General features: G+C 52.5%; 1 protein-coding gene across 5 annotated transcripts in view; it reads right to left on the bottom strand.

The window, feature by feature from the left end:
- Positions 1–12,667, bottom strand: part of LOC123097334 (ATP-dependent DNA helicase At3g02060, chloroplastic) — a 50,728-nt gene that overhangs the window by 11,689 nt on the left and 26,372 nt on the right. For 2 of the 5 annotated variants that reach the window (XR_006447048.1, XM_044519035.1), the window contains exons 11-13: positions 10,273–10,317; positions 9,921–10,091; positions 9,660–9,845 (exon numbers count right to left, since the gene is read on the bottom strand). Coding sequence is in view for 3 of the 5 variants with exons in the window: in XM_044519035.1 (XP_044374970.1) it covers positions 9,660–9,845; positions 9,921–10,091; positions 10,273–10,317 (402 nt within the window). In the remaining 2 variants the exon portion in view is untranslated. Of the gene's footprint in view, positions 1–3,161; positions 3,573–9,659; positions 9,846–9,920; positions 10,185–10,272; positions 10,318–12,667 lie in introns of those variants that run through there. The other 3 variants (XR_006447049.1, XM_044519034.1, XM_044519036.1) reach the window with 3 other exon arrangements.

Genomic DNA, 12,667 nt, shown 5'->3' with positions numbered 1-12,667 from the left:
TGTGAATTCTTGATAATAAAGGAGTGGCCAAACCGTTTGATAACTTAATTATGCTATGGCCAGCAAGAATGGAAACTTTATAGTCTGATGATAGTCATTGCTGATGATCAAATTCTTAATCAGAATTGTGCCCTTTTTGTCTGATCACGCAAGTGTGCTGTGTGGCTATGCCATTTGTGTAGTCAGAAGAGTTGGAGAACGAGGAGGCTTTGGTACAATGGCACCTTTGACTTGTCATACCTTTGACTTATGATGTGATACCAGTTTATAAACTCATTTCTCCTTATAGTCTTATAAGGATCTGTCTTCACTTTCTACTTTTCTCTGATCAAGAATTTTTTTTCCGGATGCTGGTTTGTGCTTTACAGAATCATCCTTTCAGTAATCTGTATTAACTTTGATCACAACCTTAATGCAGTAAAAGCTGGTTCTGTACACAAGTTTATCTCCCTTGCAAAGGAAACATACATCTAATGTTCACAGTTATGTTGTCTTTTTGTTAATTGTAATTTCTTCATCTGTTTTTATGTAGGTAACTAAGAAAGACTCGAGTAAGACTTTAGGTGCACAGACACATGACAGCACATAACTTGCTGAACCTGAATTGTTGAACAAGGTATTGCACTCACAATCCATGATTTGAATGGATTTATTGAACAGGGTTTAAAATTATATTACCTGCATTATAAGAGTATTATCCAACAAAAAAAAGGGCAGCCCGGTGCACGTAGCTCCCGCTTGTGTAGGGTCCGACCACTTTTGGTCTTTTCTACGCAGCCTTTCCCTGCATTTCTGCAAGGCAACAGCTTTACCGCTGCGCCAAGGCTCCCCTTCAAGAGTATTATCGAACAATACAGAGTAAAATTATATGTGGACAAGTTGAGGATACTGCATCATGGAAGAGCTTGGCGGCCGATTCAACACCAGTTGTGCATAGGTTACAACTTGCAGGATGGGAAGCACAAGAGTGGATACGATTGGATGAGACCTTGAAGAAAAATTACGAGTGAATTCGGCGTGATCCTCATGGTTCCCTGCATCAATCCTTGAAGAAGCCATCAGAGAACAAGAGAGGTTACTTCGCTTCAACTCCAGCTCACTGGTGATTTGAAGGATTTGCCTCTTCTTTGGGCTGTGGTAAGGACAATGTCGCTGATTGATGAGCTTCAGCCTCCAGATCGCTAATTTGTTCTGTTTCCGTCTGGTTAATTCATCTGTTCTTGTTTGTATTAGTGGCAGATTTTCTATGGTTTTGTATGTATTAGTTTTCAGGAATATGCAACTTATGTTTCCAGGAGGCCATAGGCTAGTATATATACATGTACAGGTGTGGAATATATGCAGGAAACCCCTTATACAATAGGGTAAATACGAAAAGGTTACATGGCTATATAGATAACTCTTAACACCCCCTCCCCCCCCCCTCAAACTCATGGTGGATTAACAACACTAAGTTTGGAGAGATAGAAGCCATGCTGCGCTCTAGTCTGGGCCTTCGTCAGAAAATCCGCCAACTGTAACTCGGAAGGCACATACTGAAGAGCAATAACCTGATCCTGCACACCAGCGCGCACATAGAAAGCATCAACACCAATATGCTTGGTGAGCTCATGCTTCACAGGATCGCGCGCAATGCTAATAGCACCTGTAATGTCAGATAAGAGCAGAGTAGGTGTAGTAACAGAAACACCAAAGTCCTGAAGCTGATGATCGCGCCTTACGCAGGTGTTTCTTCTTCTGGAAGCACTGAGACTCAACATGACCATCCATATTGCAGTAGCCGCGGTGAGGACGAGACCGACCCTGGCCGCCCGTAGGAGTAGGCAAGAGCGGCGGAGCACTTGAGCGAGAAGGAGTCGGTGCAGCAGGCGGCATAGCAGGAACTCGAGCAGCAAGCACAGAGGGAACCTCAAGTAAACCAGCGCCACGGAGGCGAGTCTCCTCAGCACGGATCTCAGAAAGCGCCTCCATGAGGGAGATACGACCACGAGCAAACAACTGAGCGCGCTGGGGCTCAAACTCCTTACGGAGTCGAGACAAGAACTCGTAGACACGATGAAACTCCAAATCAACCCGCATAGCCTGGCAACACGTACAAGTACGACAACCAGCAGTGCAGAGAGAATCAAGCTGACGCCAGATAGCAGAACTCTGTGCATAGAACTCATCAACAGTGGAGTCACCCTGCTGAAGAGCATGCTCCTGACGAACCACAGACAGGTATAAGGCATCACCAGAGGGCTGATAGCGCTGACGAAGGCGAGTCCACATCTCAAATACAGTAGAGAGGCCGAGAAACTCAGAGGCAAACTGAGGCAGAACACTAGCAGTGAGAACAGCTGCGGCACGAGCATCATCATCAAGCCACTGAGTGTAAGCAGACAAATTTGCATGATAAGTCTAAAGTGCGTCCTCATAGGTCTGAACCTGCTCATCATAAGCACAAACGGCAGCGTCATCAGCCAGCTTAGTTGCATCCTTAGCAGCCTAATCAGCGTCGGCAGCAAGAACCGGTGGCGTCGGCGGAGTAGGAACCACAGGAGGAACCGGACACGGCGGACTGGGGACCTCGCCAGAAAGAACGCCCCAGAGACGAAGGCCACGCATATGAATGCGCATGAAGCCAACAAACTCAATGTAGTTGGTACCATCAAAATTCAGCGGACGGCGAGGAACAGCAACATAGCCCGAGGACAGAGACATCGCGCCTTTTTTTTTGAGACAGACGGTCAGGAGCCTCGATCTGCAGCAGCGGCTAGAGTCTCGATCAGGCGGAAGGAATCAGAGGGGCGATCTGCCGAACTGGCTCCGGCTCGAACTGGCTCCGGCTCGAGCGACGGGAAGTCTGGCGGGCGACGAGGAGACAGATCTGGCTCCAGCGATAGGAAGACAGGCAGGCGACGGGGAGACAGGTCGGGCCGGCTCCGTCTTGAGCGAGGGAGAGACTAGCGGGCCTCGATCCTGGGAGACTCGCGGGCCTCGATCGAGAACCGAGGAGACCGAGCGAGACGGAGAGAAAGAGATCGAGACCTCGATCCAGAGGAGCAGACCTGGCGAACGGGGCGGAGAAAGAAGGCAGCGACGGCCACGAAGGATGGTGGCAACGCAGAGTGGATCAATAGCACGAGTTGCAGCATGCAAAAAAATTGACCTAGCTCTAATACCATGTTAGGAATATGCAACTTATGTTTCCAGGAGGCCATAGGCCAGTATATATACATGTACATGTGTGGAATATATGCAGTAAACCCCTTATACAATAGGGTAAATACGAAAAGATTACATGGCTATGTATATAACTCTAACATTAGTAAATGATTAAGAGATGTGGCATTCGGCCATGTATTCTGGATGCATTGGCGCGCTCAACCATGTATATTTCCCTCCAGTTTAAATGTTGTCCTAGTATTACGAGAACAATCGGTATTCCTGATAGTATTACAATTTGTTTTTTCAAGGAAAAACACGTTTGGAGAGGGGAAAGGGAGACAACCGTCCAATGCTCATTAAGTAGGTGTGGAGCACGGATGGGAGCAAAACCAATGAGCATGCAAGCCATGTCCAGCGTTGTCCTTTTCGGGGGGAAATGAAGTATATGCATAAAACATGACACCAAAAGAGAACATGTCAAATAATATGCAACAAATTAACCGTACAACACTGGCAATATAGAAGAACTTATGGATATATGGAGTCAATGTGCTATCGCGTGTCGGCAACCAACTATTTTCACTTATTTAGTACTTCCTTTCCAAACTATAAGGTGTATTATTATTTTCAAGAAATCAAACTTTTCTATGCTTGACCAAGTTTTCTATGGAAAACATATCAACAACTTGGTCAAGCATAGAAGAGTTTGACTTTTTGAAAAAAATAATACCTTATATTTCGGAACAGAGGGAGCATTATTCAATGGATTCCTGGACATGAAGTATTAAGCATTGTGGATTTTAATCCGTTATGTAAAAGCATTGTAGACTCTAATCCATTTTGTATGAACCTAGCAGACCAACATTTTTCACAGTGATTCTGTTATGACCGGCGTCACTTATAGTTGGAGGAGGCCCAATGGGCGCGTTTACTTAGGGGCAAGCCCAAGTTATCTTATTTTTATTAGCATCGAGATTATATAAACAGTTGTAAGACACCCTTTTGGAATTAAGCAATAAGACATACTATTGCCCGGCTCCCCGAGGAGCCGGAACCCTAACCCTAGCCCCTCCTCTCTCATCGCCGCCGCCTCCTCTCCCATGCGAGACGGCGCCCTCGCGCCGGCCGCCGCGCCCACGCCCTCGTCAGCCTCCCTCCTTCCCGTACAATCTCCGGCAGAGACCCGGTAGGACCCTAGCCCCTACCAATTTGGTATCAGGTAGCTTAGGTTCGGTCATGTCTTCGCCGCCGCCCACCCCAACCCTCCCGCTGCCGACCGCCACCACCTCCCCGATGGCCACCACGGCAGGCGCCCCGCCTTTGCCGGTACCGGTCACCTCTATCGCGCCAGTTCCCGCCGTCTTCACCCCGGAGGAAGTCACCGGGGCGCTCCGCGGCCTCGCCACCGCGGTCCAGGGGATCCGCCTCTACCTGGTCGGCCCCTATGGGCCGCCGCCACCGGGCCGATGCTGCTGTCGTGGCAGCCACCGCACCCGGCGGCCTCCGCCGCGCTCACCGGGCCAATGCTGCTGTCGTGGCAGCCGCCGCACCTGGTGGCCTCCGCCGCGCTCACCGGGCCGCTGCAGCCGGCGCTGCAGCTGCCGTCGCCACCACCCACCACTTCAGGGCCGGTCCCTACCTCGGCGACGGGGATCCCTATTCACCAGGTCCGGTTCCCCCCCTCGCCGTCGCCACTACCGGCCTGGGTGACCAGGACTTTGCAGCCGGTATATACGACGGCCTCGGCGCCGCCGCACGTCCAGTCGCCGCCGCCGGCACCCCCGCGGTACGGCGGGCCCTACAACTTCGCCGGTCCCTACGCGGATCCGGACGGTGCTTCGTTCCATGGGAGGCCCTCCATGGTCACCGACCCAGCGCCGACCCCTTCACTGCTCCGCGCCGACGAGCCGTACCACCACGGCGGCCATACCCACACGCCGCCGCGCTTCGCCAAGCGGGATTCGCCACCTACAACGGCACCGAGGACCCCCTGAACTGGCTCAATCAATGTGACCAGTTTTTCCGGGGTCAACGGACGCTCGGACCGCACCTGGCTCGCTTCGTATCACCTCCGAGGCGCTGCACAGACTTGGTATTACATTCTCGTGCAGGACGAGGGCGGCATGCCTCCATGGGAGCATTTCCGCGAGCTCTGCCTCCTACGCTTCGGGCCTCCGATCCGCGGGAGCCGGCTGGCAGAGTTTGGCCGCCTAACCTTCACCTCCACGGTGCAGGACTTCGCCGACCACTTCCAGGCCCTGGCGTGTCACGCGCCCGGCGTTACAGCTCGCCAGCGGGCCGAGCTTTTCGTGGGCGGTCTGCCGGATCATATCCGCGTGGACGTGGAGCTGCGGGAACCTTAGGACCTCCAGACAGCCATGTATTACGCCTGCGCCTTCGAGCGTCGCGCACAGGCCCTGCAGCAGGCGTCGCCGGCTCGAGGCGCCCGGCAGCCAGGCAGACCGGCCCCGACACCACCAGCGTCGGGGCGTCCGCCTCCGGCCTCTACGGCGGCCACCACTCCGGCCGCGACGCGGCCCTTCCGTCGGCTCACCCCGGCCGAGCAGCTCGAGCGCCATCGCCAGGGGCTTTGCTATAACTGCGACAAGCCCTATGTGTCGGGCCACGTATGCCCGCGCCTATTCTACTTGGAGGCGGCCGACTACGTCGAGGAGGACACAACCGCCGACGGGCTCGGCGACTTGCCCGCCCCAGTTGCTGCGAAGGTCGCACCGCCGCCCGCTCCAGCGACGGCTCTCGTGGTCTCCCTCCATGCGCTCGCGGGCATCCGAGACGAGCGGACTATGCTCTTGCCGGTGATGATCAATGGCGAGCGCCTGGTGGCCCTCCTGGATACGGGCTCCACGCATAACTTCCTGCCCGAGTTGACCATGCGCCGCTTAGCGCTCCAGCCGACGGGCGGGGAGCAACTCCGGGTCACCATGGCTAACGGCGACCGCCTCCGGTGCCATGGGCTTGCGTAGAACATGCCCATCACCATCAGCAACGAGCACTTCACCATCACGTGCGCCGACATCGACTTGGGCTGCTACAACTTCATCCTCGGCGTCGACTTCTTGAGGACCCTCGATCCCATTCTCTGGGACTTCGACGCCATGACGATGACCTTCTGCCGCCTGGGTCACCGCGTCCGGTGGGAGGGCGTGGGTGGTGCCTCACCAGCGACGCCGCAACTGCAGCTGGCAGCGACTGCTGCAGGGCCCGAGCACCCTCTGTTGGATCATCTTTTGCAGCAGCACCGCGACCTCTTCGGCGAGCCTCAGGGCCTTCCGCCAGCCCGGGTGTACGACCACCGCATTCATCTTCTACCGGGCACGGCGCCAGTTGCGGTGGGCCCCTACCACTACCCCCAGATGCAGAAGGACGAGCTGGAGCGGCACTGCGCGCTCATGCTCGCCTTGGGCATCATCCGAATCTCCACGTCGCCGTTTTCGGCGCCGGTCCTCCTCGTCCGCAAGTCGGACGACACGTGGCGCTTCTGCATCGACTACCATGCCCTGAACGCCCAGACGCTCAAGGACAAATTTCCTATCCCGGTCGTCGACGAGCTCCTGGACGAGCTACATGGGGCGCGCTTCCTCACCAAGCTCGACCTCCATTCGGGCACCAGGTGCGGATGCACCAGGACGATGTCGCGAAGACGGCGTTTCGGACTCATCACGGCCACTTCGAGTTCTTGGTGATGCCTTTTGGCCTCTCCAACGCCCCGGCAACCTTTCAGGCCTTGATGAACGACGTCCTCCGCCCCTACTTGCGTCGGTTTGTGCTCGTTTTCTTTGATGACATTCTTATCTACAGCGCTTCGTGGGCGGAGCACCTTCAGCACGTCGTCATCATCTTCAACGAGCTTTGAGCGCACCATCTTCATCTTAAGTGCTCGAAGTGCTCGTTCGGCACGCCTTCAGTCGCCTACCTCGGCCACGTCATCTCCGCTGAGGGTGTTGCTATGGACGCCGACAAGGTGGCGGCCGTCGCGGCCTGGCCGACGCCGCACTCACCGCGGGCTCTCCGCGGCTTCCTGGGCCTCGCAGGGTACTACCGGAAATTTATCCGGGAGTTCGGCCTCATCGCGTCCCCGCTCACGCGCCTGTTGCGAGGCGACGCCTTCGCCTGGGATGCGGAGGCAACGGAGGCGTTCGAGGCCCTCAAGGGGGCCCTCACGACGGGTCCCGTCCTCCAGATGCCCGACTTCGACCGGCCGTTCATGGTGGACTGCGACACCTCCGGTGTGGGGTTCGGCGTCGTCCTTCATCAGAGCGACGGGCCGCTTGCGTTCTTCAGCAGGTCTTTCACCGCGCGACATCATAAGCTCGCGGCATATGAGAGGGAGCTCATTGGCTTGGTGCAGGCCGTGCGCCACTGGCGGCCATATCTTTGGGGGCGGCCGTTCCGGATTCGCACAGATCACTACAGCCTCAAGTTCTTATTGGACCAGAGGCTGTCTACCGTGCCGCAACACCAGTGGATCAGCAAGCTCTTTGGCTTCGACTTCATCGTCGAGTATCGTCCGAGCCGCCTTAACACCGTGGCCGACGCCCTGTCCCGCCGCGACGCCGACCACGACGCGGACGCTGGCGACTCCGACGGGGCGGCTCTCTGCATCCGCTCGGAACCCTCCTTCGCCCTCCTTGACGACATCCACAGGGCCACCGCGGACGCGCCGGATGCTCAGCTCCTTTGGCAGCGCCTCGATGCCGGCAACCTAGAGGAGCCGTGGCGTTTGGCGGATGGCTTGCTCCTACATGGGCGCCGCCTCTTCGTGCCGGATCACGGCGACCTCCGTCACCAGGTTCTGCTGCTGGCACACTCGGCCGGCCACGAGGGTGTGTAGAAGACCCTCCACCGCCTCCGCGCCGATTTCTACATCCCCGGCGATCGGGCCCTAGTCCGGGACTGGGTGCGGTCTTGTGTTACGTGCCAGCGTAACAAGACGGAGACACTGCGCCCGGCTGGGCTGCTAGAGCCCTTGGAGGTGCCCTCTCAGGTCTGGGCCGATATCTCCATGGACTTCATCGAGGGCCTCCCCAAGGTGGGCGGCAAGTCCGTCATCCTCACGGTGGTCGACCGCTTCTCCAAGTACGCTTACTTCATCGTGCTTGGCCATCCCTACACGGCCGCCTCCGTGGCTCGTGCCTTCTTCGACAGCATCGTCCGTCTCCACGGGTTTCCCTCTTCAATCGTCAGCGACCGGGACCTGGTGTTCACGGGCATGTCTGGCGCTATCTCTTCCAGATGGCGGGCGTGAAGCTCCGCCTGAGTACGGCCTTCCACCCTCAGACGAACGGCCAATCCGAGGTGGTCAACAAGGTGATTGCCATGTATTTGTGTTGTGTTACAGGTGATCGTCCCCGTGCTTGGGTGGACTGGCTCGCGTGGGCGGAGTACTGCTACAACACCTCTTATCACTCCGCCCTGCACACCACGCTGTTTGAGGTGGTCTATGGCCGACCGCCCCCGCCCATCCTGCCGGTTGACCCTGAGACGGCTAGGACGGAGGCGGCGGGCGCCCTTCTTCGCAGCAGGGACAAGATGCTTGCGGAGGTGCGCCAACGCCTTCTCCAGGCCCAACAGCTGTCCAAGCGGTACTATGACGACCATCACCGTGAGGCGGAGTTTGTGGTGGGCGACTGGGTGTGGCTGCGCCTCTTCACCGCTCCATGCAGTCCCTAGACCCGCGCACTAAGCGCAAGCTAGGCCCTCGCTACGCGGGACCATTTTCTATGGTGGAGCACATAGGCAAGGTGGCCTACCGCCTGCAGCTTCCGGTCGGTGCCCGCATCTATGACGTGTTTCATGTGGGGTTGCTGAAGCCCTTTCGAGGAGACCTGTCGGCGGCCACGCCAGTGCTACCTCCGACCTCCGACGGGCGCCTTCTTCCAGGACCGGCGAAGGTGTTGCAGGTCCAGCAGCGTCGCGCAGTGTGGCATTTATTGATCCAGTGGCAAGGCCTTCTGGAGGAGGATGCCACTTGGGAGCAGGTCGAGGAGTTCCGCCAACATTTCCCAGACCTCCAGCTCGAGGACGAGCTGTTTGCGCAGGCGGGGAGAGATGTTATGACCGGCATCACTTATAGCCGGAGGAGGCCCAATGGGCGCATTTAGTTAGGGGCTTAGCCCAAGATATCTTATTATTATTAGCATCGAGATTATATAAACAGTTGTAAGACACCCTTTTGGAATTAAGCAATAAGACATATTCTATTGCCCGGCTCCCCGAGGAGCCGGAACCCTAACCCTAGCCGCCTCCTCTCTCATCACCGTCGCCTCCTCTCCCGTGCGAGACGGCGCCCTCGTGCCGGCCGCCGCGCCCACGCCCTCGTCAGCCTCCCTCCTTCCCGTACAATCTCCGACAGAGACCCGGTAGGACCCTAGCCCCTACCAGATTCCTTCAAGTGGGGTTTCTCACATACTAGTCCGTATTACATACCATTGTCCCTAGCACATCGTTACTTTTCACAGCGGATCTATGTGGAGACTGTTGATATTTACCTTAATTTCCTTTCCAGTGAATGACAAAGAATTGCGATGCGTCTCAGAAGCCATGGTTTCTTCCATGAGCCTAAAAACTTTCCTGTTCATGTTTGTTTTCATGATGATCATTTTGCCAGATGGATATATCCGGCTGATACCAAGATCTGCTGCCATCCGCCTTACATAGAGCTTTTTTAATAGCAACTACAAAAAAAGAAGGGGCAAAAATTTAACATCATCAACACTTAATATCCACATGAAATTTTAGCAACAGCAGACCTCCATATCACGGGGCTCCTTCCCATACTGTCGACGAAGATCTTCTGTGAATTGCATTAAGTTCCATATATCTTGTTCTGCAGCTTTCGCTGCTTCATTGAGCAATTCAACAGGATTTTCAAGATAACTTATGTATTCAGAAGAGAGATGCGGAGAAATGTTAATGTCCAGCTGTGGAAAGAATATAGCAAATCAGATGTACTCCCTCCTTAAAGAAATAAGTGTGTAGATCACTAAAGTAGTCATCTAAACGCTCTTATATTTCTTTACAGAAGGAGTAACATTCATGAATGAAATTAGTCATGATTACATGAAGCTATTTGACACAACAAATGAGATTTTTTAGGTTTACCTGAACATCTTTGTAAGGAATGGGTTTAAGACGAAAGTGATCAACCTAAAAGCAGGAAAAAAAATTGTCAAGACTCAAAATAATCACATCAAGAAACACACCATGACATAACTTTTAGAAGGAAATTTGGCTCACAGAATGAGTTAAACATCTTTAAAATAACAATACTGAAATACAAATATATTGCACGCACAATGAGGGCAAAGATGGAAATGCATTGGTTTTCCTCCGATGAATAACTACAAGACATAAAGCTCACCATGATATAGACCCCATGAACGAGACACTAATAAACATTATGTGATGTATATGCGCCACAAGAAACCGCAAGGAAATATATAACCATGTGACGACTACCACAATAAGCATCGTAACACAGCACCAGGTGAACTGTTGCCTTATAGCCCAGGAGATTAACACAAGGGTGGTGAACAAAAGAAGAACACACACGCAGGAATTTATCTGGTGCTCGGCTGATGCCTTTTAGCCAGAGCGTTTTCCTCTCTTCACATACTAACCAACCTGGTTACATGGCTTTATATAACTCACGCGAGCACACACATGGTCAAGCCCACAACTGCTTGATCCACTTTTCTCTCAGGCTAGCTACACACGCACACGTCCGGCACTTGCACGGCTTCTCCTCAACGGCAACACGACTCGGCCAAACAAACTGTATGCATGCAGCCTCACACCAACACAGCCTGACCACACTAATACATGTGCGCGTGGGCCACATCTCTCCACATGCACTAGTCCCTTGGTCACCTAATACACACGTACATGACTAAGTCTAACTAAAGCAACCGATCCACTCGCATGCACTCGCTCTATCTCTGTGCTGCTGATTCAGCTGCTACACCATGTTGCCGAGCATGCAACTAACCATAACTTAGTAACACTGATGCAACTCTACATGGCTATGACACCATACAACAAATTAAACATGATCTAATCCTATATGCTTAACACCAATAACAAGATCAATTCCAACATGAACTAGCGGTTTAGCACCACCGATGCAAATACATAAATACATATATGGGAAGTAGAATAATAGCTTGTATTATGAACAGACTTTACATAACCGGATATGGCTTATAAAATGTGCCAAGACTTGGACGGTGAATGGTTCAAAGAAATGGTTCAGTTTTTGTGTTGGTTATGTAAGAGGATATAAAAATAAACTGATTGCCAAATCCACTAGGCAGCATGGAACAACGAAGATCATAGGAGTAAGTCCACTTTACTCCATGGAACTATCAACGAGGGGTACTTGACACCTAACTAATTTCCATCTCACTTAACCCCACTTCCAACACCAGTTCACTCTACCGACTATAATGGTTTTCTAAAGGTAGTAGCGCCCACGAACACAGTGCCTTTGGGGCCACCACAGGCAGCCTCGCTGTCCTAACCAGTGAGGGGGTCCAAGAACAAGGGATAGATGCATGCTTGGATTCACCTTTCTAGTTGGAGAATGGGCACTAAATTCTATGGCCCATCAGCAAAGAGCATGTTGATGTAGTATCAGATGCTTGGATCAACGTGAGCATGAGGGCACTAAATTCTATGGCCCATCAGCAAAGAGCATGTTGATGTAGTATCAGATGCTTGGATCAACGTGAGCATGAGAACACATGCTCGACAAAAAAATAAGCGGCGACATATAACAGATTTTGCGAGGGAGATATGGGAGTTGGAGAGGACGAAAGGATGATGCAGCTGACACATCTGCAAAACCAGGTTCAGTGGCTGCTACAAGGGCATAAACACCTTAGAAATCATCGTAAAAGGTGAAGTGATGCAGTTTTAAAAGTTGAGGTGGTTAGGTGAGACACAAAATGGACTAAATGGTAAAACACTCCTTATGAATAGTTTGAGGGACTAAACTGGACTTTTTCTATAACAGAACAAGTAGGTAGCTTTTGTGATGGTGGAAAGCAATATATCATATATCATACTCCCTCCGTCCCAAAATAAGTGTCTTAACCTTAGTACAACTTTGTACTAACTTTAGTACAAAGTTGTACTAAGGTTAAGACACTTATTTTGGAACGGAGGGAGTATATAACTAAATAGATGATCCCCACTAACTTATTTATCTCAACATGCAAGCATGCCACCTCAACATGCAACCATGTATGGGAAAAGGCGCACCTCAAAATCCGACCATGCATGGAAAAGATCCACCTCAACATGCAACCATGCATGGAATTTAATGTTATATTGTGCTAGTATGGTACTTATATTCAATAAATATTTTATAACTATACAATAATCAAGTACAATAAATCATATGTGTTTTCAGCTTTAGTTCTAATATTCATGCTTTCTACAACCAAATCTCATTGAAGTATATTGCAACTAATTCCTGCAGCAACGCGGGGGTATC

The sequence above is a fragment of the Triticum aestivum genome, chromosome 4D, assembly GCF_018294505.1.
Source record: "Triticum aestivum cultivar Chinese Spring chromosome 4D, IWGSC CS RefSeq v2.1, whole genome shotgun sequence".
Lineage (NCBI taxonomy): Eukaryota > Viridiplantae > Streptophyta > Magnoliopsida > Poales > Poaceae > Triticum > Triticum aestivum.
The sequence above is the reverse complement of the archived record's forward strand: the minus strand, read 5'-3'. Positions and strand labels throughout refer to the sequence as shown.